At 45.8% G+C, this 25,757-nt stretch overlaps 1 protein-coding gene and 2 long non-coding RNA genes across 4 annotated transcripts in view; 2 read left to right on the top strand and 1 right to left on the bottom strand.

Moving 5' to 3' along the window:
• The window catches only part of Xdh (xanthine dehydrogenase), a 65,030-nt gene extending 63,137 nt beyond the window's left edge, over nucleotides 1-1,893 (top strand). The window contains exons 35-36 of one of the 2 annotated variants that reach the window (XM_008850982.3): nucleotides 74-250; nucleotides 1,776-1,893. In XM_008850982.3, coding sequence (XP_008849204.1) covers nucleotides 74-250; nucleotides 1,776-1,826 — 228 coding nt within the window. In that variant the 3' untranslated portion in view covers nucleotides 1,827-1,893. The remainder of the gene's footprint in view (nucleotides 1-73; nucleotides 251-1,775) is intronic. The other variant, XM_029555025.1, reaches the window with a different exon arrangement.
• On the bottom strand, nucleotides 262-8,327 carry LOC115067374. Its single transcript, XR_003846790.1, has 3 exons — nucleotides 8,252-8,327; nucleotides 6,624-6,719; nucleotides 262-615 (listed from the first exon to the last, which is right to left on the bottom strand). It is a non-coding gene; the product is annotated as an uncharacterized LOC115067374 (long non-coding RNA).
• Nucleotides 8,328-18,615: 10,288 nt separating this feature from the next.
• LOC115067369 lies at nucleotides 18,616-21,496 on the top strand. The gene is made up of 3 exons (XR_003846789.1): nucleotides 18,616-18,739; nucleotides 19,610-19,774; nucleotides 20,617-21,496. It is a non-coding gene; the product is annotated as an uncharacterized LOC115067369 (long non-coding RNA).
• Nucleotides 21,497-25,757: the final 4,261 nt, after the last annotated feature.

The following is a 25,757-nucleotide window of genomic DNA, read 5'->3' as shown; positions in this document are numbered from 1 at the left end:
TCCTGGGTCTATGTGGTGACATGAGACTGGAGCTACTGTGGTTGATTCCCTGTCCTGTGTTCTGTCCATTCAGGCTGTTGGGGAGCCGCCTCTCTTCCTAGCCGCTTCCATCTTCTTTGCCATCAAGGATGCCATCCGTGCAGCTCGAGCTCAGCATGCAGCTTATAATGCAAAACAACTTTTCCAGCTAGACAGCCCTGCCACCCCAGAGAAGATCCGCAACGCCTGTGTGGACCAGTTCACCACCCTGGTAGGATGCTTCTCAGATTCCCACTCAACCCTTGGAAGGCCAGGTGCCAGAGTAGCAAACTTCAGAAGATGATTCTGTGGAGAAGAGAGATGCCAGGCTCTCTCTCATCTGGGTAGTCTTGGGCCAGTGACTGACTTCAGTGTGTCATATAGTACACAGTCTCGAACTGAAAGATCCTAATGAGAACCTTCCCTAAAGCTGCAGCTTGTAGCCGGGCCTCCCTTGAGGTGGGTGGAATTGGTTGTGTGCAGTCATTACCCAGAGATTTTGCCATTTTCTAGCTGGCTTCAGGTGATGGATAAAGACCCAGAACAGCCCAATCTTTGGTGTTAATCACTACCATTTCAGGGATTCCACGTGAGGCACTGTGGAGATGGAAGGGGAAGGGAAATAAGATCAGTGGCATTTCTCTCATGGTTACTATGTGCCTTGCTGATACTGGGGACACAGAGTTACCCTTGAGGACTTCACAGCCTTTTGGGAAACCAGATGGCTGTATTGTATGGTGACTACTCCACCATGGAGGGGTATGCAGTATAGGAATTCTATGGTCTCTGGAATCACTTTGGGAAGCCCCTTTGTGATATTCTTGAATGATGCCTGGAAAAGAGAGCATGCTGGGACTGCTTCTTCTACCATTGAACTCTCATAACCAGCCCAGCCTGAGTGATGCACTGCAGTAGCTTCCTAAAGAATTCCTTGACTGTACTTGCAGCCTCTGCTGGATTAGCAGAAGGGTGGGTTTCATACAACTTTGGGTTTAGGGGTCAAGTGAGTATTTCTCTGAAAATGTTCCAGGCATGAGGAAGGGGTAGGTGATCCACCAAGGGAGGCAAATCTGCCATCCCAAACCTCTATGCTGAGCATAAAGGAGTCAGGTGGGTCCCCAGTCAAGCCACTTTCATGCCTGCCAAATAGCTTTAACTAGGAGGTGAGAACCACAGAGCATGTGTGAACTATTAAGCAGTTAAGCTCCCACAGCTGCTCAGCTTCCTTCCTGTGACCCAGAACCCACCATGACCCCCATTGCTGACAGTAACCCAAGCCCCATTCTTGTACAGGGATGGTACCAATAGGCAGGTTGCAAAGTTAGTATCTTCAAATAATGAGATGTAGACCTCAAATCTTTAAAGAGGTCTTTTGAGGCCTTCAACCAGGAACAATGACTCTTTTCTCGCTAACAACACATCAGTGATTTAAAACTCCTGCAATGAACTTGCACAAGCAGCTGATTTCATGAGTCGTTTGCTTTCTAAGGACTGTGAGTGCCAAGTGAAAAGGGACCACTTCTAAACTGCTCATCATCATCTCTCTAGAGCTTACTGGCATGGGAAATGCTCAGTGAAAATAAACAAATGACTAGGAATTAAGGAGTTCTGTGCTGGGGCATTCCCTGTAGCTGAGATTGTAAAATAACTCTTGGTTTTGGCATGCGATGGCTGTGATAGGTGGGGGCATGTGTGGGATAGAGTGGGAGGGGCACTGAGAAAACCCTAGCAACGAGAACTCTCTTGTTCCTTCCTAGTGTGTCACCAGAACACCGGAGAACTGTAAACCCTGGTCTGTGAGGGTCTGAAGAGAAAGTCCCCAGAAGTGTTCTTATGTCACAGTGGGGCTTCTATGGAGCCGGAAGCACATACTACGGGGCACTCAGATCTATGATGCTGGATGGCAGAGCTGTGATTCAGCAGGATGGCATTTGCCAGAAAACAGAATGTATTAGAATGATTTTGATCCACATATGATTTACAAAGAAAATGATGAGCAGATTCAGACCTGTTGGACCTAAGTGGCAATAAGCAGAGAGGGTCTGTTTTGATCATGTGTTTGAAACAGGCTTAGGAAGTATTTGTGTTTTGTCTCCACTCACTGGACAGCCTGTGTAAAGAGGATTTCCACAAACTTGGAAAAGTTTAAGCCAAAGTTTCTCTAGATCCATGCGACTCCCTCAGAAAGCCTTTCCTTCAAACCAGTGTTTGCCATGTTGTAACCTCAGATCTATGAGAGGGTCTGTTTTGATCATGTGTTTGAAACAGGCTTAGGAAGTATTTGTGTTTTGTCTCCACTCACTGGACAGCCTGTGTAAAGAGGATTTCCACAAACTTGGAAAAGTTTAAGCCAAAGTTTCTCTAGATCCATGTGACTCCCTCAGAAAGCCTTTCCTTCAAATCAGTGTTTGCCATGTTGTAACCTCAGATCTACACTCACATTTTGCTGTAAGACAGCAGAGTGAGATGGAAACCTCTAGCCACCTGGGGTCAGGACAGACAATAAGAATGAAACAAATTCAAAGTTAATTTGATTCAATTTTGTTAAGCTACATAAAGGAAAATTATCCTCTGATCCTCAAATCCAACCAACCCAGGCATTGTCTACAGTGTCTTGATTTTTTTCTCTTTCTTCTTTGTATATTAAAAACGTTAGGTTTAAGAACTTTCTCCAGAACAATTTTCACCTAGAAATAATACTGTTGAAATAAATTATCAGTCAGAAGGAAAAGAGCCAAGGAGTCTGGGTTTAACGCTTGTGTGTCCTTCAAGTGTTATTTTCTCTTCCCTTGCTTCATTTTTCTTCAAAATGAACGGGTTAGACTGGAATAATCTCTAAGATCTTCTCTTGCTCTGTCTATAAATATGTGACCTGAAAACTCCAGTTATGTAAGGGATCTGCAGCTATCAAAGACTTGGCTCCTTTTACTCTTACACAATGTCTGGGCCTAATGAACCCTGTGTAGATTCCTTCATGTTCTTGCAGTTGATAAGAACAGAAGAAAGACGAACATCCCCTTTCATCGTCCTGACAGACGACTGCATCATGACATAGTACTGAGTGGACAGTGTGACAAGGCCTCATGCTTTCCCTGCCTCAAGCCCCTAGCCTGCCAGACAGAGACTGCATTTCTGGCCACTGGGGGAGGCGGGGATAACAGGCAGAAATGATGCTGTCTAGTTATGTTCAACATTATTAATAAATGTGTTAGCTGGTTGGCATGTGAGGAATGCTTATGAGTCATAAGCACACTAAATACAAGCATCTTCTGTATTGTAGTCACTTCTAAAAAGCAAACAACACACACATTCTCTCTCACTTTTTCCTTCTCTTTCAATCCCTCCCTCCCTCCCTCCCTTCCTTCCTTCCTTCGAGTGTTGTACTCCAGACTGGCCTCAAACTTGCTGTGTAGCCAAGGATGACCTTGCGCGTCCCATCATCCTGTACCACACCCAGTTTATGTGGTACTAGGGATCAAGCTCAGGGCCTTGAATTCAGGCCCTCTTGCATATTAGGTACCACTCTACCAACTGAACTACATCCTCAGCACCCACTTCCTTATAAAATTCCCTTGATCAGATTCTGGGTATGCTGTCTCTTTCACAGTATGGATGAGGTTGAAAAAGCTTTAAAAATCAAGCTGGTATGTACATAAGCTATGCTGGTCTGCTTCAGGTGATTTCTGGAATGTTCAAGGGTAGGGCTGTGGAGTAGTCATTTATTAACGAGCCTCTGAGGACTGAGCAATGTTAATGAGTAGGGGTTCCCTCATGTTCAGGTATTGAGGCAAGAGCTGTGTGGACACGCCATCCATTGAGCAAGTGCTTTGGGAAGTATAAATCATCGTACTATTTTGAAGTGTCATCCTCCTCAGACACCTTGCTTTGCCTGACTGTCTTAATCAGTACAGTGCCTCAAGTCTCTGGAAAGAGGTGACTTGGTTTTTGTGGAGTTATTCAAGGTACCGTCAACACTGCCTGCAATGTGGTACAGTAGCCTGCAGAGGGCGGTAGAGGATCGAGGATAAAGCCAGCGTCTCCAGATGGCCCAGCAGCGCGTGGCATCTGTGCTTATTACTAGGATACTGATTTAGAATCTCAGAGTAGATCAGATGTCCTCAAGGGCCTCTCCAGGAGCTGGATGTGACCCTGACAGGCTGAAAAAATCTTTTCAAAGGAGTTCTTTGAAGACGTGGGTCAGCCGTGGGAGGAAGAGCTCCAGATGGAAGGCTAGCAGGAGGAGGCAGTTCTTGTGTTTCAAGCATCTGCAACATGCCATGTGCCAAATTTAACACTTCATCTACAGGGCCACATTTAATCCTCCAAGTGGCCCTAAGGGGTAGGTGCTCTAATCCCTGTAACCACACAAGTGAGAAGCCCTACCCTAGCCATACCGAAGGGCTTCCTCAGGATTGGTTACTTCTGGAAACTCACCACAGCCGGTGGGCAGCTCCTCAGCCTTGAAGACTGAGAGACCTGGCCGTGCACTGGGGATTTATCTGCCTGTCAGAGTGGACCCCTGCTATGCAGGATCACAGAGTCTGGTGGAGGCACCAGAATGCCTACCCATTCCATCATAGGTAGGGTAAAAATTTCCTTATTGGCATGGGCAAGCTGGTGACCCGTGGTGAGGGTAGCTGATGAGCCTCATTCTACTCCAGAGATGAGGTGGCTGGGAAGCCAGGGCAAGGAGGACAGGGTAGAGGTGGTAAGGAGGAATCCTGGGTAAAGGATAAGTACGGAAATAGTCCTGGCTGATTGATTTATGACTGGGAACATCCCTGAGCCCATGATATTTTTATCTTTAGCTGAGGGAGTGCTTGGAAAGCAATCTCCGTGCTGCTTATTTTGGATCCCCAGATGAGGCTGCTCATACTATGCAACTTCCTTCAACTGCTGAAGCCTGAGATTGCCCTGATGCCCTCAGACCCAGGAACTTGGCCTTTTGTTTTGTCTCTATCCTGAAGTGGAGGAGGACATGTCCTTAAGGTGGGAGACAGATCCTGTGACAATTTTGCGATGCCCTCAGACCCAGGAACTTGGCCTTTTGTTTTGTCTCTATCCTGAAGTAAGGTGGGAGACAGATCCTGTGACAATTTTGTCACCTGAAACAAAACAGCCATTGACCAGAGTGGAAATGACAATCTCTGTCCAAAGGGATTCTGGCGTCATCCCTGCCCTTGAACTGCCCTGGCCTTGGCCTTGCATAATCTCCAGGCCAACTCAGCATATTAGAGCTGGAAGGACCTTGGGACCATCATCAAGCTCAACCCTTTGATTTTAGAGATGAGAAATAAGAGCTCACAGAGGGTAACTGACTTGTCCAGGGGCTCACGGATTTTCAGCAGCAGAGCCAGGTTTACAACACAGCCTGCTAGCTCCTGGTCCAGGCCTTTGAAACAAAACGGCTCATGCACGAGTCAGTTGGGACTTCTCCTCTGTGGCATTTGTTTCAGAGAGCTGGGAGGTTATGGAAGTCTAGTTTCCTCTGGTCAAGAAGGAGGTGTGGAGAGAGCAGGGACCAGTCTGAGCATGGTAGCAAGGTATTTTGTTTTGTAGGCCTATACGCCTTTGCTTCTGGGATAAGATGCTAAGATAGGACTCTTCCTTAAGCCCAGAGTGAGGAATAAAATATTAAGTGCACAAACATCCTCTCACTCTAAAGCAAGGTGCTAAATTGTCACATAAGACTTGCAGAGGGGGTGGTGGGAAACTGATTTTGCCTCCTGTAGCTCATCACCCACTTCAGAGGAATAAAGCAATAGAGTACCACATGTGAGAGATTGGACAGAGAAGTTTTCTTGGAACTAACAGGCTGTATATCCTTCTTGTTAAAGAGAGGACAGCGTAGGCAAGTATCAGGTGTCTCTCCAACCAGGGAAGGGGGGAAGAGCATCAAATGGATCACTTGGAGACCCAGACCGTAAGATTTGCCTGGGACACCGGGGTAGGGGCTGCCTGAGGCATCAGGTCAGAGTGAACCAGGCACAGTATGGCAAGGGTATCAGTGTGGCTATGCTGGAGCGGGGGGGGGGCACTCAGGAGGACTGCCTGGTGGGGGCAATGTCACCCCAATAGGAAAACGGTGCCCCAGTACCAAAACTGTACAAGGTGAGTTTGCTCTAGCAAATCCTGTAAGGAATGTCCATGCACTCTTGCCTTGAGTTCTCTGTTCTAACTTGATGCCTTTCCTTCCTTCCCCATGTACCTTTCAATATGTAGGAAGGTAGAGAGCTTTCTTTTCCCGACCTTTGTGACTGAGAAAGACCAAGGGTTCCTTTCTTGGGATATAGACCTAAGTGTTGGCAGGAAGTAGCTGAGAATTTGATGCCCAAGTTGCTCCCATTCTCCTGGCATGCTCCTGCATCAGTCCTGGATCTGGAGTCCGAGTGGTGTGTAACTAGCTGGCTTTCCTGTGCCCTCAGTGTTCCTAATGCATGAGCCGTGATTTTGAACTTGTCCATGCATGTGCTCTGTGTTCCCTCTAGGGGTTCCCAGGGGTTCGCCCATCTGTTGACATCTTCCTGGACACTTCCTTGTCTTGCTTCCCACCTAGGCTGGCCTGAGCACCTGTCCCTCCCTGAACACATCATGCTTCCACTTACTCTGGGCTGTCAGGAATTGAGTATAACACATGTGGACTGCTTCTCCTCCTTTCTCTCAGGCAAGTTTCTTAGCTCTGGGAACCTCAGTCTTTTTATCTGAAAAATAGAAATACCTGCTCAATAGCCTTGTCTGGATATTGTGAGGATGAAAGAGTGAGTGAGGTCAAAAGGCACTTTGGGGGCTAGGGATATAGCTGAGTGGTAGAGCACTTCTAGCATTCATACGGCCCTGTGTTCAATCCCCAGTAAAACACACACACACACACACACACACACACACACACACACACACACACACACTTTGCTGAGAGCAAAGTTGTTACGGTTTTCGGCCTTTGATCATTCCTTACAAGGAAAAGAGCGCTAAGAAAACACGAGAAAGCTTTCCCAAAACTAAGGTAAAAGGGAAGATGCAGGAGAGGCAGACTGTTGAACATAATGAGGTATGGAGCACAAGGGCAGCTGGGGCCTCAAACCAGGTCAGACCATTTCACATCACTATACCTTGGCACAAAAAACACAGTGATTGATTATCCCATCTCAGTGGGATCACTAATGTGATTTTCCCAATACACTGGGCTAGGGAGCAGAGCTGGCTTTCAGCTCTCCACAGCTAAGAGACACAGACGAGACTGAGGCAAGGAATCCATCAGCCTCACTCAGCTGGTTTCACAAGCCTTTAGTCCAATGTGTAGTCTTACTTATTTCATGTATTAATTTACATCTTAAGGCCGGTGCTTAAGTGCTGTGAAATTCAAAGCACCAAAAACATTTAGCTATCTTCCTTTTGAACATTTTCCCCCACCCATTCTGGGTTTCTGGCACTGTCAGTATTCATCAAATAGCTATTCCTTTCTACATCTGCAGACAGTCCTAGGTCCATATTTCTGTTTCTAACTGCTGTAGCAATTCATTTTATTAAACAATAACCATCCATCCAAGTAGTAAGCCATCCTTCCAATGAAAATTCAGCCCTGAATATGCATGAGGTGTTACGGTATGCTCTGAAAGAAAAATGAAGATGAACCAGCCTCACATATTGTCCCAAATATCATAGAATCCAGTTGGAGAATTATGATGTGTGCAGAAGCAACACTAAGGTCAGATGGATTATGGAAGTGGCTGAAGTCTCAGAAGCTGAGTGCTTGGAAAATTCAGAGGAAGAAACACTTAACTATAGAAGGAAGAATCAGAATGGCTCATGGAAGGGACATTTGTACTGATGCTGAAGGACAGTTTGTGTATTAGTCAACTTCAGGTTACTATGACAAAATTCCTGAGGCAGTTAACTTTATAAAAATAAATGGTTTATTTAATTCACAGTTTTGGAGTTTCAAGCCCGAGACTGGGCATTGTTTTTGGTTTGGGCCTCTGGCAGGGACAGCACATCATGAATGGAGTGTGTGTTGGAGCAGCTCCTAACATCCTAAGCCAGGGGTGGGGGGTGGGGGTGGTGGTTTACTGCTGGGAGGCATGCATTTGTGGCTTCCAGGCTCCTGGCATGGCCCCCTCTTCCCACTGTACTTATGACAAACTGAGAAAATAGTCCTCCAAACTACAGTGTAGGGAACAACAGGATTTATTGGGCTTGCTAACAGAGCACATGATGGCAGTGAAGGGATACTTACAAAGGTATGAGCACCCATGGGCCTTTTCCCCTACATTTCTGCTGCGGCTTCCTGAACTGCTGCCGGCTGGTCCAAGATGAAGAAGCACCTTCCTTTTCCCTGGCTCCCCCTGTCCCTATCCTTAGTCCCTCCCCCTCAGGCAGTTAAGACTGACTGATTGGGTGGGAGGGGTGACTGTCTCCCTCTGCCCCTCCCCTCCTACAACAGTCTTAGGGTTCAATTAGTTGGAAGGAAGTGAGGGAGAAGCTAGAGAAGAAGGTATCTATTGCTGGTCACTCAGAGGACAAGCTTACCCGAGAGAGAGAGAGAGAGAGAGAGAGAGAGAGAGAGAGAGAGATCTTATTGGCATAGACCCAATGATGTAGGTGATGTAGGATCTTCTTCTATGACCCATTTCTTCATAAAATATTTTTATTATTTCTTTGCTTGCTTCTTTGCTTGCTTCCTGCTTAATTATTTATTTATTATTTATCTATTTATTTATCTATCTGTGTCTGTGTGTATGGGTGTGCATGCCTCTACATTCACACAAAGGCCAGAAGAGGGTACCAGGTGTCTTCTTGTATCACTCTTTACCTTTGAGGCAGGGTCTCTCCCTGCACCTGGGGCTCATGTTTTCTCAGCTAGGTTGGAAGCTAGCAAGCCCCAGAGATCCTCCTCTCTCAGCAGTCCTCTTGGAGTTGAGTAATAGGTGTGTGAGGGACACCTGGCTTGTTATGCAGGTACTGGGACCTGAACTCTAGTCTTCATGATCATTGAAGATTACTGATGAGCCATCTCTCCAACCCTCAGGACCCACTTATTGAAGATCCATAGAAACTCTCAACATCACCACCCTGGGGGTGAAGCTTTCCCATATAGACCTTTGGTGGGGGCACTGATCTAAGTCATTGCAATAGATTAGCTTTTTTTTTTCTTAAATTGGTGCCATAACAGATTACTAAAAATTATACAGATTAGCATGATCTACCTACTGTCCCACAGTTTTGTAGGTCAGAGGTGTGAGCACATGGGGCTTTACTGGCTCCTCTGCTCAGAACTTCACAGGGTTGAAATCAAGGTGCTGAGGACTGTGCTCCTTCTAAGAGACTCAAGATGAATCTGCTCCTGAAGAGCAGGTTGTTGGCTGGATAGATATCCTTATGGTTGTAGTACTGAAGTCCCCACTTCCTAGCTGCCTGTCATCTGGGGCCACCCGCAGTCATGCTTTCAAAGTGCCTCCTCCAGCAGTGAGGGCAGCTCCTCTCATCCTTTCCTGACCACTTCTACCATGTCGCTTCCGACTCCAGCTGGAGAAATTTTTGTGCTTTCATTCTTTCCTGTGATTAGACCTTGGGGACCCATTTGGATAACCCAGGAGCTTCAACTAGTTGAGAATTTGTCACCTTACTCATATCTGCAAAATTACTTTTGCGATGCAGTATAACATGCTTACCAGATCCAGATGTTAGGGCCCCAACATCTCTGAGGAGCCCTTACCTTGCCTTTCATGAATGGGTGAATTACATCTACTGACCCATGAGGGAGGGCTCTTTGGGCAGGGGGAGGTAAATGAACAAACCACAGAGCAGGAAGCCACCTCTGTCTGGTGGTAAGAGCCATCAGCATTCTTGGGGTGCAAAGCAGCCAATTCCTCTAAATGATTAGCCATGTGTGCAGGCTCTTGGAGAGAGAGACCGTTAGAAAGAGGCTAAGGCAGCTGCTGACTCCAAAGCCACTTGGCTCAGTTCTGCATGGGAGAGTGCCGTTGGGGCATTTCTACATGCTGTCCTTGCTCTTCCCTCAAGATGCTGCAGTGTCAAGCTGGGCACCTTCAATAAACACCTTTCACTTAACACTCTGCAGTCTTGTACAAAGCACTAGCTTATCAGAAGATGATGACCCACAGTCCTGACCCTCAGAGAAAAAACCTGTTAATGCTTCAGTGTTTGGTGAGATGCCTTTAAAACTTGGCAGTACATCTCCCCAGCTATGTCTATTTATAAGCTTCCCCAATGTTATTTTTAATGGCTACGTAATTTTCCATTGTATAGGTTGCACCATAGTTTATTTAATGAACTCTTCCAGTGTTGACATTTGGCTTGCTCTCAGGTTGTTTTACTATTACCAACAAGGCCGAGAAGAACATACAGACCTGTGAAGCAGGATGTCATCAGACCCTCAGCAGTAATGTGGAGAGGTGCCTGGATGTAGCCATGGCTGGGAGGGTATGATATTGTTTTGCCTAGTGTCTTCATGGGTTTGGGGGAAGGCTCTTGGTAGAACCCCTGGGTACTGTTGTGTCATTAGCACAATCTCCTGGCTTTGAGGGCTCCAGGTGGGACCTCTGGCGTACAAAGAAAAGGAGGCGATGTGGATGCTGTGGCATTAGGGGAGGGTACCTTAGAAGAAGAGGCACAAGTTTGCTGCTACAGAGTACAGTGGTGGCAGGGGAGAGACTCCAGCTGTGGGACTGGTGGGTTCCTGAGCTGCTGAGAGACCCAGAAGAAAGGCTGGAGCTGTCTGGGACCTCTCTGGGATGCTGTTTTCTTCTGGAATGACAGAAAGACAAAATATGCATGATGTGGAGCTGAGGGTGTAGTTCGGTGATGGAGTGCTTGCTTAGCATATGCAAGGCTCTGATCCCTAGACCCACAAAAATAAACAAACAATGACACTTGATTGCTTCCAGGCTACAACTGGGTTGGGGAAAATCTCCTGCTTCCACTTTTATCTAGCTTTTGCTTCTGTCTCCTCCAGCCTCATGCAAACCGGAATGCCTCATAACTGCACCTCTTCCTCTTTCCTACAGCTCTCCTTTGGAGGAAGGGGGATGAGCAGGAACGACACAAGGGACCTTTTGGGGACAGAGGAAACACTGCATGTTGATCAGGGTGCAGGCTATGCCTCTATCAAAACTCATGGTGCGCTTGAGAACTACACATTTCACTACACATGAATGAGCCTCAATTTCTAAAATCCATGTTGTAGGCTTGCAAACAAGATCGTGCTATGTCTGTGCATGTTAACACAAATGGAGTAAGGCAGAGAAGAACAGAAGGCAGGCCCAGGAGAGGCTGTCCAGGGCTGACCTCCCATGGGGTTTGGGGTTGTGCAAGCAGGCTCTTGGGAGCAGGCTCAGGGTACGTAGGGATGGGGTAGGGGATACCTCACTGTTCCCCACACTCAGTCCTTTCGACTGCACATTAGCCCCACCAGGCCCGAGTGTCCAGATTTGGATCTCATGCAGCAAAGCCTGGTGCGGTACCTGACCAGAGACAGGGAATCCACACGTGAGAACTATTCTGGAACTCACAGGAACTTTTTAGGGAGCTCTGCAACCAGCTCCAGGCTGCTGTTGTGCTCTGTGGTTTCCCCTGTGGGGAGGTTGTGAGTCAAGGGGGCCCCTGGGAGGAGGGGAAAGAAGATAGGGGTTGGGGATGCTACTAACTGCTTATTTGTGAAGACCAGAGAAACCTCAAGCCAGTTCCGTGGGCTGTGTCTGTCCAGGGTGGCGCCTGAGGGCAGAGTTGATGGAGAACTGTGAGGGGCTGGGCGGGGTCTCGGGGATTGGTAATCCTGACTGAAAGAATTGGGCCTAGGGTACAAAAGAAGATGGCTTTTTTTCTTTCCAAAGCAATAAAAGAGAGGGGTGACAATGGCTACATTCAGAGCTCACTGGGGGCTCCTTAGATGATCTCTGTCCACCCTCCTCCACCCCCCATTTTTTACACCTTCCTGTGGAAGATGAATTGATCCCTATAGAGAACTGTCAATTTAAAGCCTAATTTGGAGGGGTTGTATAGACACTCATCTGCTTTAGCTTTGAGGTTATTTGTATTTGAACAGCAAGCTGCCTGTCTTAAAGTCTACTTACTGTGAATGTGTAAAATCACAGTTTATGTTAATGTCAATTTGTATCCCTCCATGGCAAATCCATAGTGACAAACCAGCCATAGGTTATTAGAGAAGATTAAGAAAAGCAGCAACATAAGGTATGAGGGATTCAAGACGACAGCCCCCCTGCCCCCTCGACTACAGTAGGGCCTTCTAAATGGAAACAGGGACCTACTGTGACTTATGGTGACATGTGTCTCCGTGGAGGTCCACGGAGGGCCTGATATTACGTGACTGCTGTCTCTTCAGGCAGGGTCCACTGTAAATCCCTTGTGTGATGTGTTGTCAGCTGTCCATCTTTGGCAGAACAGATGAGGCACTTAAAAGGAGGAAAGGTTAATTCTGGCTCATGGTTTTAGTCTGTAGTTTAGGGCCTGTGGCTATAAAGTACATCAGGGTGGGAACACTTGGTGGATGGCGTTTTAACACCTCATGGTGGCTGGGAGGCAAGAGAGAGCAAGAGACCAGAATAACTTGAAAACTCACCCGACAGGTATTTGATAAATGATGTTTTAATGTAAAAATTAAAAGAGGATCAGCCAGTAGCTTTTTAAAAGAATCAAAAAGACCAAAAAAAAAAAAAAAGAGGAAAAGCCATTAAGTTTTTAAAAAAAAAAAAAAAAAAAAAAAAAAAAAAACAAAAAAAAAAAAAGAATCTTCCCAGTATACCCTGGGGCCAAATACTATATTCTGAGAAACTTTGATGAAAGCAATTGAATCACCCAAGCTGATTGTTGAAAATGGAGTTCTAAGGGTCCTATTACAGATACTCTGATTCAATGGTTCTAGATGGTACCTGAGAATCAGCATTTTAGCAACTTTAGTGGTGATGCTGATGTGGGGAGTCCACAGATACAAAGTGATGGAAACTGCCTAAGAAGGAGAATGGGGCCAGGTGCCATGTGCACTAGCTGTTCTGAAAGTATGCCCAGGGCTGGAGCTTGCCTCCATCAGTTCTGAGTAAGGAGGTGGGTAGCTGATTTCTATAGCCAGAGACAGGGAGGATACAGAAGAGGGACCCAGACAGAGGGGGCGGTCTGTGTTAGAGATATTTTTGGTTTGATCTTTGAGTTGTGGCAACTTAAAGTCCTCTTAGATGCAGATGGGTCTGAGAAATGGGGCTTAGCAGCTAGAGCGAGAGAAGCAGAGAGTGGGGGCAGGGAGCTTGGAGAATAGTGGAAGTCCATAGGAGACATGATTAAGGTAGAAAAGAGATGTGGCACTGATTCCATGTCCTGGGGTTGTACATATACCATTCCTGTTGCTCCTTTACAACACTCCAAGACAGGCCAGAGCATTCCATCTCTCCACAGAATGAGGTGGTGGCTTCTGAAGGCTAACTTGCAAAGGCTAAAATACTCATGGAGGTCAGGATTGTGTTCCAGGAGCATGTGTGTCTCCTAAGCTTTTGCTTTATACTGTGCACTTTTTAATCAAGTCACTGATGTGTAATCATTCATCTGTCTGTACAAATGTTCATTGTTTCATTTATCTACCACATGGTCAACTCCTACTAAGTGCCTGCCACACACTGAGACAGACTGGGATTGATGGGTTACTGAAAGGACTGTGTCTGTGTACTAGATGCTGATAGAAAACAGCCACATGCTCAACTATCACTTGGCAGACAGTTGTAAGAACTCCAAAGGAAAATTGCTGGCTATATGAGAAAGAAAGCAGGGAAACTTAATTTAGACTAGATGGGTCAGAGAAGGCCTCTGTGGGAATGTGGTATTTAAGCTGAGACTTGAAGGATGGGTAAGAAATTAGGGGAAGAATGTTCCAGAACTGTGCTGTCCAAAAGAACTTTCTGTGATGATGGAAACATTCTGTATTGTGTTGTCTAATATGATGGTCACACGTGACTACTGACAACATGAACTGTGTCTAGTGTGACTGGAGCTAAGTTTTCAATTTTATTTAATGATAATTTAATGTGTGTGTGTATATGTATATATACTGTGTTTGTGCATGTTGTGTGGGTGTGGATGCATATGTGCACAGTGCACATGTAGAGGTGGGAGGATACCTCCAGTACTGGCCCACAGACACCTCTACCTTTTGTTTGAGGCAGTGTCTCTCCTTGACTTGGAATATTGCCACAAGATCAAGCTGGCTGGCCGACAGCTTCCATGGATCTGCCTGTCTCTACCTCCCATCTTGCCATCAATAGATGCGTACTTTTTATGTGGATTTTGAGGATCCAAACTCAGACCCTCACACCAACAGAGCCACCTCTTTAGCCTGTATTGAATATATTTTAAAAGCCATACCACGTGTATCAGAACATTAGACAAAGGACTTGATACCAAAAGGAGGTTGGCATTTTCCAGAAGTGTGGTAAGATAAGAGGGAAAATGAGGCAGAGTAAGGTCTGAAAGGGAGCAGGGATGAGTGTGCAAAAGTGCTTCAACAGGGTTCAGAGTACATAGGTACTTAAGGGAACAGAGCTGAGTACACAGACACTTGAGGGAGCAGGACTTAAGTATGTAGATGTTCAGGGAGCAGAGCTGAGTATACAGACATTTGAGAGAGCAGAGCTCAAAGAACATAGGCACTGAAGGGAGTAGGGCTGATGTAGGCCCTTGAGAAAGCAAGGCTCAAAGTGTGCAGATGCTCAAGCGAGCAGGACTTCTCGGCTGCACTGGCCACACATTTATATACACAAAGACTACATGAAGCGAATGACTGCAGTTATTGCATAGTGTAGCTTTTAGAGAACATCCCCACCATCACAGGAAACTTCTATAGGCTAGTGCTGAAGTCACTTGGGAAAGTATTTAAAATGGATCTAGAAGAGGCCATCAAGTCCAAGGCCCTGCCTGTAGAGGTCATTGCCAGCAAGTGTCACTAGGGATGGTAGCCTCCTCCATATACATAGAAGCATTGTTGAGGAAATGCCAGCTTTTTGAGGGGCTTTGTGCCTAGAGAGAAAGGCACCCCTCCAAGCTTTTATCCAAGAGTTGAGAAGGGAGCAGAGATAAAGTGCCTGTGGATTGAGTAATGACATCTGTCAGCTGGCTAAACTAAGGAGTTACTGGTAGCAACCAAGTCAAGAAAGGCTCCTGGAAGGCCCAGGCCTGACTCAGGCCATCCAATAATTCAGGGCAACCAGAAGGAAGGAGTTAGACTTGCCTAGGAGACTGAGGCACACTTCTGGGTGCATTGGTGAGGGCTCTTCAGAGAGGACTAACCGAAGAGGAAAGACCCTCCGCCCTCAATCAGCATCTTTCCATGGGCTGGAGGTGCTGACTGGATAAAAGAGGGAAAACCAGTGGAGCAGTGGCATACTCCTCATTCTGTTTCCTGGTCCACTATGATGTGGACAGAGTTACTGTGCCACACTCTCCCCACCAGGCTGAACTGAACCCTTTGAATCCATGAGCAAAAATATGAGCCTTTCCTCTTTTAAGTTGTTTCCGTCAGATATTTTGGTGACAGTAATGAAAAGCTAATACAAAGGGTAAAATATAAACATCAAAATGTACACAACTACTTTGATTGTTTCAAGCCACCATGGAAACGTACAGAAGGTACCCTCAGCTCCTTCTGTAGAAAAGAATTCATCACACAGGGAGCCTCACCTGGCTTCTCCAAAGACATACTAAAGAAAGGAATTCTAAAGAAGTATTGTTGGTTTATGCTTTACACACGAGGGTAGACTCTAGAAGAAAAAATTTTTAAAAAAAGTGAGGTAGCAAAACCTCATGACTGACCCAGTAATTCTGTAAGAAATAAAGCAAGTTCACAGGGGCCGACGAGGAGAAAACATTGGCCTTTTTTTCCACACCTGCGAACTTCTGGTTATAGCCAGGGTTAGGCTTCACATGAGCAAATGCAGAAAGGAGAGGAGGGACAGCTGGTGGAGCAGGCAGAGGAGGAAAGGATCAGACCATGGAAGGAGGACGTGTGTTTAGTGATATACCAGCACCCTGTCTTGCTAAACCCAGGACAGACCTCACTATGTGACAATGGGTTTATCTTTACTACCCCTTTCTCTAGCTTAGGCTGCTCAGGACTGGAAGATTCATTCAGCTGTAGGCCTGTAGGAGTCATGTGATTCTACCTCCACAGGGAGCCACGGTACCATGGCTATCTTACAGTATTTCCTGTTGCCTTGCGCCTTCTTGGAATGTGGACAGATGAGATATGACTATGACATGCCACAATGACATCCCCTAGTCAATGCAGTCAATGCTTGGGTTTATATTTCTCACACTGAAATTGTCATTACATTTGAATAGGACTATAAGGAAGGATACCTTTAGTTGGGGGCCTTTCAACTGCAAATATCATGTTCTTACCCTTAACACCATCATCCTTCCTCATTGACATCTTTCATACCTCAAAGATATTTCATTTATTTATTTTAGGTTTATTTATTTATTTTAAGACGGGATCTTCCTGTAGCTCCAGCTGGCCTAGAACTTGCTATATAGATCAAGCTGGCCTTGATCTCACAGAGATTAAAGGCATGCACTACCACACCTGGCTTAGATATTTCTGTTTTTAATGAGAAACCTTACCTTGCAGTGATTTCATGATGTGTGCACCAATCCTGTTTGCTGGATAAGGACATAGGCAAAGAGAGGTATAGCCCTCACTGGGTGGGTGAGGAGCTGAGTCAGAGCAGAAATCCAAATGAACTGACTCAAATCTCTGTGCTCGTCTCAGATCCAGACAGCTGACCAGAAAAACAGGTGGTTGCCTGCACTGCCAGCTCTAGCTAGAAGGTCAAGCTGTGTGACCTTTGCTGAACCTTCAGCCATTTCATTGGCTGCTGCCAGTGGATGGCGCCTGTGCTGATTAGTTTTAATACTCAACTTGACACAATTTAGAATTACCTGGGAATCTCAGTGAGGTACTGTCTAGATCAGGCTAACTTGTAAGCATATCTGGGAATTGTCTTGATTACTAATGTTAATCGCTGTGTGAAGACTCAGCCTACTGTGGGTAGCACCAGTCCCTATGCAGGGGATCCTGGGCTATATAAATCTAAAGCACAAATAGTTATATGTGCATTATTTTCTCTCTGCTCTTGACTGTGGATGTAACTAGTTGCTTCAAGTTCTTGCCTTGATTTCATTGCTATGATGACCTGTAACTTGGAGTTGTGAGCTAAAATAAACCCCTTTCCCCCTAAGTTGCCTTTTGGTTTTGCTTTGTTCTATTTTGTTTTTCTGAGACAGGGTCTCCCTGTAGCTCTAGCTGGCTTGGACCTTGCTATGTAAACCAGGCTGGCCTTGATCTCACAAAGGTCTGCCTGCTTCTGCCTCCTGAGTGTTGGGATTAAAGGTGTGTGCCACCATACCCAGCTTCCCCAAGTTGCTTTTTATCCAAGTATTTCTTCATAGCAACAGAAAAGAAGCTAGGGCAGAGTTTCAAGTACCACAGGGCTTGGTCCTAGTTTCACCAAGTCAAGATATAGGGAAAATGTATTGTTTTTGGTGCATATTCAGGACACAGGCTGCTGGGCACTATATTAAGGGCTTCATGAGCATTATATAATTAAATGTCAAAACCATTCTATAGGACAATTATCATCTCTGATTTATCACTGCTGAAATGAGGGTCAAGAAAGTTACAGTAAACATAATACAGAAATCATGCTTTTGACATTTGAGCAAATGAGATGATGTCTTAGTTCCACCCAAAAACCTGAACAAGGATGTTTATAGAAGCTTTGTGTAACTTAGCAGCAATTTCATAACTTGGCAACAAACCAAGATGCCCTTCAGTAAGTGAATGGATAAAGAAACTGTGATACATATAGACAATAGAATATTACCCAGCACTGTAAAGAAATGAGCTATGGATCCATAAAAGACATGGAAAAACCTTAATGCATGTTACTGATGGATGAAGTTCCTTGAAAAGACTACATATGGTATATAATTCCAGTCATGTGACTTTCTTGGAAAGGCAAAATTGTTGAATTGTTGAGGCAACATGGAGACCACTGGCTGGCAGACCCAGAGGCAGCAAGGGATGAACAGGTGAAACAAGGAGGATTTTTAGGGCAAGAAAGCTACTCTGTTACACTGCAATGTTGGTTGTATGTCATTAGAGATTTAACAAAACTCATGGAACACCAAGAGTGAGCCCCAGTATAAAGTATATACTTTGACAGAAAATGGTGTGTAGCTTTAAGCACATCAGTTGTAACAAATGAGCTGCTCTACTGTGGAATACTGACAGAAGGGAAGACTACATGAGTGGAGGCTGGGCTTTCCTGCATCTGCTTGGGGCTGTTCAGGGCACAGGATACAGACTTTACCCCTGTGCTAACCAGCCATTGCATGCAGGTTGTCCTGGGAAGAGACTATGGCTTTGGAGAAGACAACTCTCTTCTAGTAAAGCTATTCTAAAGGGGCTAGCACCTAGCCACAACTGCAGCAGCTAGAATGAGTCCTTCAGTCTTGTGGGGAGGACTCTCTGCAAGTGGCTCCTCCCCATGAGTGCTTCATTTCTCATTTACAGTCGGAATTCAGTACACGGTATCAAGAAACACCCTCATGAATTATCCAAAGGCAAACCTCATCCTCCTGACCCTCACTAAGTGGCAGCTCTACCACCTCCTCCTGGTCATGGCTGATGACCTCTGCCAGGATGGTGAGTCACTTCTTGCTTTCTGGCTCCCTGGCACAAGAACCCAAAGTATCCAAGTGACAGTCATAGCTCGTACTACAATGAAATTCTTCCCTGTGATCCCCAGGGAATTTTTTTTTTGAGACAGGGTTTCACTGGGTAGCCCCAAGATAGCCTAGAACTCCTTACCTCTGCTTCCAGAGTGCTGGGATTAAAGGTGTATGTCACCACACCTAGTTACCCAGAGTTGCAGAGGTGGCACACAGAACTCTCCTGAAGGGTGGGGTCTTACTGCTTTCCACCCATGCATTTTATCCTGGGGACACCATTCTTCTTCAAAGCAACACCTGGGAGAGAAAGATAAGGCATACTCAGAAGTAAAGTGATGACAGCTTCAACTAATGTCATTTTCTTTTTACTTTGGATGTTTTGAGAGCACCTTCTCTGGGAGAACAAAGAATTATTCTAAGCAGTACTCTGAAGTTGTCTTAGGAAAGGAACCCCGGGGTGTCCTCCTTGTTCAGGGAATGTTTAGTTATAACTTCTATGGAGAACTTTTTCAGTGTGCTCTCTCTCTGTCTCTGTCTCTCTGTCTCTGTCTCTCTCTGTCTCTGTCTCTCTCTTTCTCTCTCTCTCTCTCTCTCTCTCTCTCTCTCTCTCTCTCTCTCTCTCACACACACACACACACACACTTATATCCCCCTCTCCCATAGCCTGCACCATAGGTCTGAAACTTTCTGTGCTCACTAATCCTACTCCAGGGTCCCCTCTTCCCTAGGCAAGCCCAGGCTATTTCTTGGGGTGCTGCAAAGTCAGGAAAAGTCTGGCAGGTGAAGTTGTGAGGGAGCTTTTGGAGAAGGCAATGCAGCCTGATTTCTGACTTGGTGATAACAGCAGGCCCTTCTCGGCTCTTTGAAACCACGTCTCACCTACAAGGAGAAACAGTGGGCCTTGGATGGGTTTCATGCTCCATAAACAGTACCAGACCTCCTCTATGATTTTCTTACGAGGACTTCCAGGTTGTGAAGATACCTCTGCTTCCAGTGCCTTCTTACCAAGGTTGGTGGCAGAGATGTTCTAGGCCCTCTGGGACTGACCATAGCCTCAGCCTTCTGTCAGAGGGAGCTATTCTCTCTTGTCTCGGGCTGATGTGTGTATGGGGGAGGGGGCTATGAGTGAGGTACCTTCAAGGGCATTGTTGTTTATGAAACCTGAAACAGGATGGGGTTACAGGGGATCTATGGTTATTTTTTTCTTTTCCGGGACAATCAGCTGGGCAGGAATTCCAGGCTGTGTATATTTACTGAAGATTGCAGGGGGTCTTGAGAAAGCAAAGTGACATGCTGACCTCCATTCTGAGGAGCGCTGGACACAGAAAGACTTCTCCTTCCCGCCCCTCCCAGCCTGTTGCCCTAGCCCAGGATGCTGACCCAGAGTGATGGCCAAGCTGCACCTGGAACAGGGGACCTCAGTAGCAGAGCCTCTCACAAACTCTGGGCTGTCACCCTACTTGGGCAAGACTTTCCAGACTGTCTCTTGAGAACAACTGAATTTTTCCAGGTGTGTCCAACCTGCCACCCCAGGCTGTGCAAACCCTAGGATAGCTATGAATGGGGCCCAACACGAAATCATAAAAGGACTTAAAACACTGAGTTTTTAATTTTTATTTTTATTTGTAACTTGGTTTCACAGCTGTAGAGTGAGAGTTTTGCAAGTGACAACATTGTGCCACAATGTTAACAGGTTGGGCATGCCGGCACTCTGGTTGCATGGGAAGGGACTAAGAGACAAGGACTAAGAGTAGAGTCCCTGCTCTTAGGAATACCTAAGGAGTACTGAGTAAGTGCTATTTGGAGTTATTCATAGCCTACTGTTGACTGTGTATGCGCTTTTCTCTGCAGCCCAACCACAGTGTAACCACAGTTGCCTGCCCAACCTTGAGCTCTCCCTGGCTGCATGGTGGCCCTGAAGAAATGTCAGCGAGCTGGAGCTGTCGTGTGGGTCCTAGAAGGAGACTTGCATGTGACCGACCACCATCTCCCTCCCTGCTGGCCCCAGACCTTCTGGATACTTTTGTAGATGGCTTACCAATCCTGGCGCAGACAAGATCTCTGCTTGCACAATAATCCTGCTTTTGGCCGGCAGGTGTGAAAAGCGCTGAAAGCAGACATCATAGTCTGCTGACTTAATTACTGCTCTGTAGAGCAGCTGGTTTGGGTCTGGAAAGCTCCTAATGGAGGGTCTGTCAATGGAACAAGAGCAGGCATCGTGAGCTTTAAACAGGGAGATGTCAAGCCATAGCCGACAGTAGCCAGCCAGTTGGGCAGAGTGCCCCAGCACTGGCTCCTTTTTCCCTCCTGTCTCCAGGGTGGGGCCTGGGACTCAGATAACCTCTGTGACTGGCCAGGAGGAGTCTGATGCCAGGATGGGGTAGGACAAGGCAGGGCCCCCAAGAGGAAGCAGAGCCATGCATGGGTTTGACTGTAAGGTATGTGTCTCTCTCTCTCTCTCTCTCTTTTTTTTTTTTTCATTTATTTCATTCAACAAACGTTAAGAATCAACTTTGCTCACCAAACACTTCTCTTCCTAAAAGTCACAATGATGAATCAGTCAAATGCCTTGTTCTTTGTAGATCTTTGCTTCTGCATTGCTTAGTTGGGACTAGGACCTGGCCCTGAGTTTATGGAGTTTATGAAGACTTAGTAGACACAGTGGCTACAGAAACATCATGTAGGATTTCCAATCAGGTCTAAGACAGACCCGGGGATGGTCCTGGAGATCCCAGTGAAAATCTGCTTTAGAGCCAGCTCCTCTGTCCATGTCACTTGCTGGGTCTGGACAGAAGGACTAGTATGTGGATCGATCCTTCCTTCCTTCCTTCCTTCCTTCCTCCCTCCCTCCCTCCCTCCCTTCTTTCTTCTTTCTTTCTTTCTCTCTGGCTTTTTGCTATTCTAACATTCCCTTTAGGGGGATTTTTATAGGTGGTTTAGTCCTGGGTAAAACAAACAAACAAACAAAAAACCTTTAAGATCCATTCCAGTAGTGGGTGGTAGCCTTTTTATTTCCTGTTTGTTCAGCATTTTGGTAGATCAGACTGGGACAAAGGGAGCCGAATAAATGTGTTCTCTCAAGAAATCCATGCTGTCTTTGAAGATTCAAGGTACACAAACTTGGCTGGAGTTATAACATGTTAGATTAGATTAGCAAAGACTAAAACATATCAGAAGAACATGAAATTAATGTTCAAGTGAGTGAAAGAGTTGGTGAAATCATTGGAGTCAGAAAAGACCCCAAATATCATGGCACTAGTGTCAGAGCCCCCAGGATTGGGTAAGAAAGGAGACAAGAGGGAGTCTGGGGAGATAACTCAGTCAGTAAAGTGCCTTGCTTTGTAAGCATGAGTTCAATTCCCAGAACCTATGTAAATAAAAAGACAGGCACAGTGATGTGTGCTTGCAATCCAGGGCTGGGGAAGCAGAGACAGGAGGAGTCCTGAGGCATGTTGACCAGCCAGTCCAGCCTCCTTGGCAAGTTTCCTACTAATGAGAGACTCTTAGAAAAAGAAAACAAATACTGGATGATGCCTGAAAAATAACACCTGTTATTCTCTTACCTCCACATGCATGTATACATGTGTACATGCCATGTACACACATACACATATATACACAAAAAGAAAGGAGAGGAGCTAAGGATGGGGAGGGGAGAGAAGGGGGATTTGGGAATTCAATCTAAATTCCACATTTACTTGCTATGTGACATGGACAACTTTGCTAAATTGTCTACACTTTTATTTCCTCCTTTGTATCATGGAGATGGCTATAAATCTTTCAAACTTTGGTTATTATAAATACTAGAACCTCTTCCTCCTCTTCCTCTTCCTCCTCTTCCTCCTCCTCTTCTTTCTTCTCTTGGTAGCCGTAGTACTAAAAATTAAGCTGTTGAGTATCAGCTTTCATTGACTACACAATGCCTGTTAACATGGCTGGGCACTTTATAGCCTGGCTCAAAACTGTATGCTCAGTAGCAGTGTGTAAATCAGAAGGAAAACAACAGCCATGTAACCAGGCAAAGCCCCCCATGAAAAATCCCTTTACCTATGGCAACATGTGGAAACTCTTTCCCACTCAGCTCCCCCCAACCCCATGACTCTTTTAAGCCATGTCCTCCATCTAGCAGTGGAGAACAGAAGCTAGCCTGCTCTTGGAACCTCAAGTCAGAGATGTTTGTTATGGAGAGAACTTGCTTTATCTTTTCTTAAGATATCTTGGCTTGTATAACACACAACACCACTCCAACTAGATTCCTGTGGAGAGTGATTGTCCTGGTATCTTGGTTTCCATGGCATTGCTCAGTCTCAACAGGTCACACAGATACCAAAACCACATGAGTCCTACATATCTGTCAGTGGAGAGGTGAAGGGGAAATGAAAATCAAAAGGTTACCCATAGTAGACACACAAGGAAAGAGAGGGCTGCACCAGATCTGACACAAGCAAAAGTGGAGATATTTCCAGAATGGAGTTAGCACTAGCGCCCTCTCCACAAGGAGGAGCACAGGAGAAGCACTTATCTCCCATGGTAAACATTCCCAGCCCAATTTGAAGCTACCATTGTAACTGGGGCAAGTAAGGGGCAGCAAGCCGCTGGCAGGAAGAAAGGGTGTGCTACACGATCATTATGAGCATCCAAGAGAATACGGGTTCGGAGGATGCTGCCTCTCATTAAGGCTGGGGCCAGGGAGAGCAACCCTACCGCATACTGTAGCCAAAGAGAACAGCCTGGCTGAGGAAAAGGCCCACCTCCTGGCAGTTAGGATTTAGAGGGAAGATTGGAATACCAGACTGAGATCTCATCTCTAGTCACCGATGTCACTAAACATGGTGGAGAGAGCAAACATCATGACTGTGATAATGGAAAATGTGTGGCAGGTGATAGTGGGTGCTTAAAAGAAGAGGAAGGAGTCAGGGAGACTCAAGAATAATAGTGAAGGGACAGACCTTGATGGTGTCTTTATTTTTGTTTTGTTTAAATTTGTCTAACATTTTTTAAGTTTCACATAAAATTCGAGGTGACATTCATCTGACAAAATTAATCGGTTCCAAGTGAACAGTTCAAAGGCTTTTAGAATGTCCATTGTGCTGGGCAACCATCACATCTATTCCATTCCAAAACATCTCCACCATACAGTAAAACTTCTGACGTTACAGTGTCTCCCTGATCACATCTCCCTCCAGCCTCTGGTAGCCACCAATTTGACTTTTATTTTTATGGGTTTATTCTATAGCTAGTACATAAATGGACTCATACAATATGTACAACTTTTTGTGTCTGGCTTCTTCAGCATATCATGATATTACCGAGTGTGCATTATAGTACATATCAGTACTCCATTCCCTTTCATGGCTGAATGATATTTCATTGTGTGGATATACCACATTTTGTTTAGCAGTTCTCTGTTGATGGGCAATTGATCTATTTCTACCTTTTGGCTATTGTAAATAGCCAGTATGAACACATATATAATATGTGTCCTGATAACATCTTGATTTTTTGGGGGGGGGTCTCTCTATAGACCCAGCTGGCCTGGAACTCACTTTGTAGACCAGGCTGTCCTTGCTCTCACAGAGATCTTCCTGCTTCTGCATCCAGAGTGCTGGAATTAAAGGAGTATGCCACCATGCCTGGCTAATATATCCTGGTAACCATCTTAAAGGTCAATTTAAATGTCCTTGTGTGTCCCTGCATGGGTGCGGTGGCAAGCCAAACTTTCTAAAATATATTTAAACAATCAGGGTCCCAGTTTTAGTTACTGGTGAGCCATGAACCTCCATAGGCACCAGAGACTAATGACTGGATAGCCCCCAGCCCAGGGAACTCACTGCATCTCTGCTCAAGCACCTGAAAGGCAGTGTGGTCTAGTGGTGAGCCTTCTGGGTTGGAGTCAGAAAACAGCCCTGAGTTTAAGTGACTGTGCTATTGCTCTATGGATGCAGAGCAGTTCTGTACACCTTACCTTCCTCATATCTCTGAAGGGGCTGTGATGGCTGCTTGCCTCCCTTGCAGAGCTGTGAAATGGCCGAGGACCTGTCACATGTATGAGTGTTTCTCAAACAGCCACCAGATCACACATCTGTGCTGTGACTATTCTTCCTGTTAGAAGTCACACAGGTGGTGCTTCTGACTCTGACTCATGGCAATAGTCTTTTTTTATTAGTCACCTGGTGTTTGGTGACTTATTTGCAAGTGTTAGAAAATAGAAATTTGTCAGAAGGCTACTGGGGAGGTCACAGAATTGAGGAGATAAGTAATTGGTCCAGAAGGGACAGAGACCAGACAAGGTCTGGGTAGAGGCAGGGCTGACTGCTGGGATCAATTTTTCTATTTTTTGTCACTCCACCAAAGCTCAAAATTCCAGAAGAGGGGCTGAGGGGTGGGATGGCTTAACTAGCAGAGGGTGAGAAGTCTTGACTGATAGTTTCACCAAGCTGCATACTGGGGAAGAGATGATTGCCTGATGATAAACTGAAATCAGGGAGCTACCTTAAGAAGGATGTGTTTACTAGGAGGTCTCCAGTCCACTGGAGATTTACTTTATTTTCTGTGTATGAGTACATTGCCTGCATGTATGTGAGTGCACCTGTGTCATGCAATGCCTCGGAGGTCAGAAGAGGGCTTCGGGTTCCCCTGGAACTGGAGTTAAGGACTCCAGTTGGGTACTGGGAATCAAATCCGGGTCCTCTGCAAGAGCAGTCAGTGCCCTGAGATGTGCTCTTTTAACCCCCTTTCAAAGCAAACACAGGCTGGTACTCTGAGTTTACAGCTCTGGGACAACCCAATGATCAGAACACAAGTTCGAGTGACTAGGGGCTTGGGAGGAAGCGTGAAGGCTGACACCTATATGATATTGTAAGATGCTCTTCTTCAACACCATACACCATACTTTAGGTCCAGCAGCTCAGGCCTCAGAAGTCTGAACCTAACTACATCTAGCAACTAAAAATACCCGGGCCCCAAGGATCCAGCAGAGAGCTTTTCCAAAA

The sequence above is a fragment of the Nannospalax galili genome, unplaced genomic scaffold, assembly GCF_000622305.1.
Source record: "Nannospalax galili isolate Female #2095 unplaced genomic scaffold, S.galili_v1.0 scaffold1331, whole genome shotgun sequence".
Lineage (NCBI taxonomy): Eukaryota > Metazoa > Chordata > Mammalia > Rodentia > Spalacidae > Nannospalax > Nannospalax galili.
This window is presented reverse-complemented; position numbering and strand designations above follow the sequence as displayed.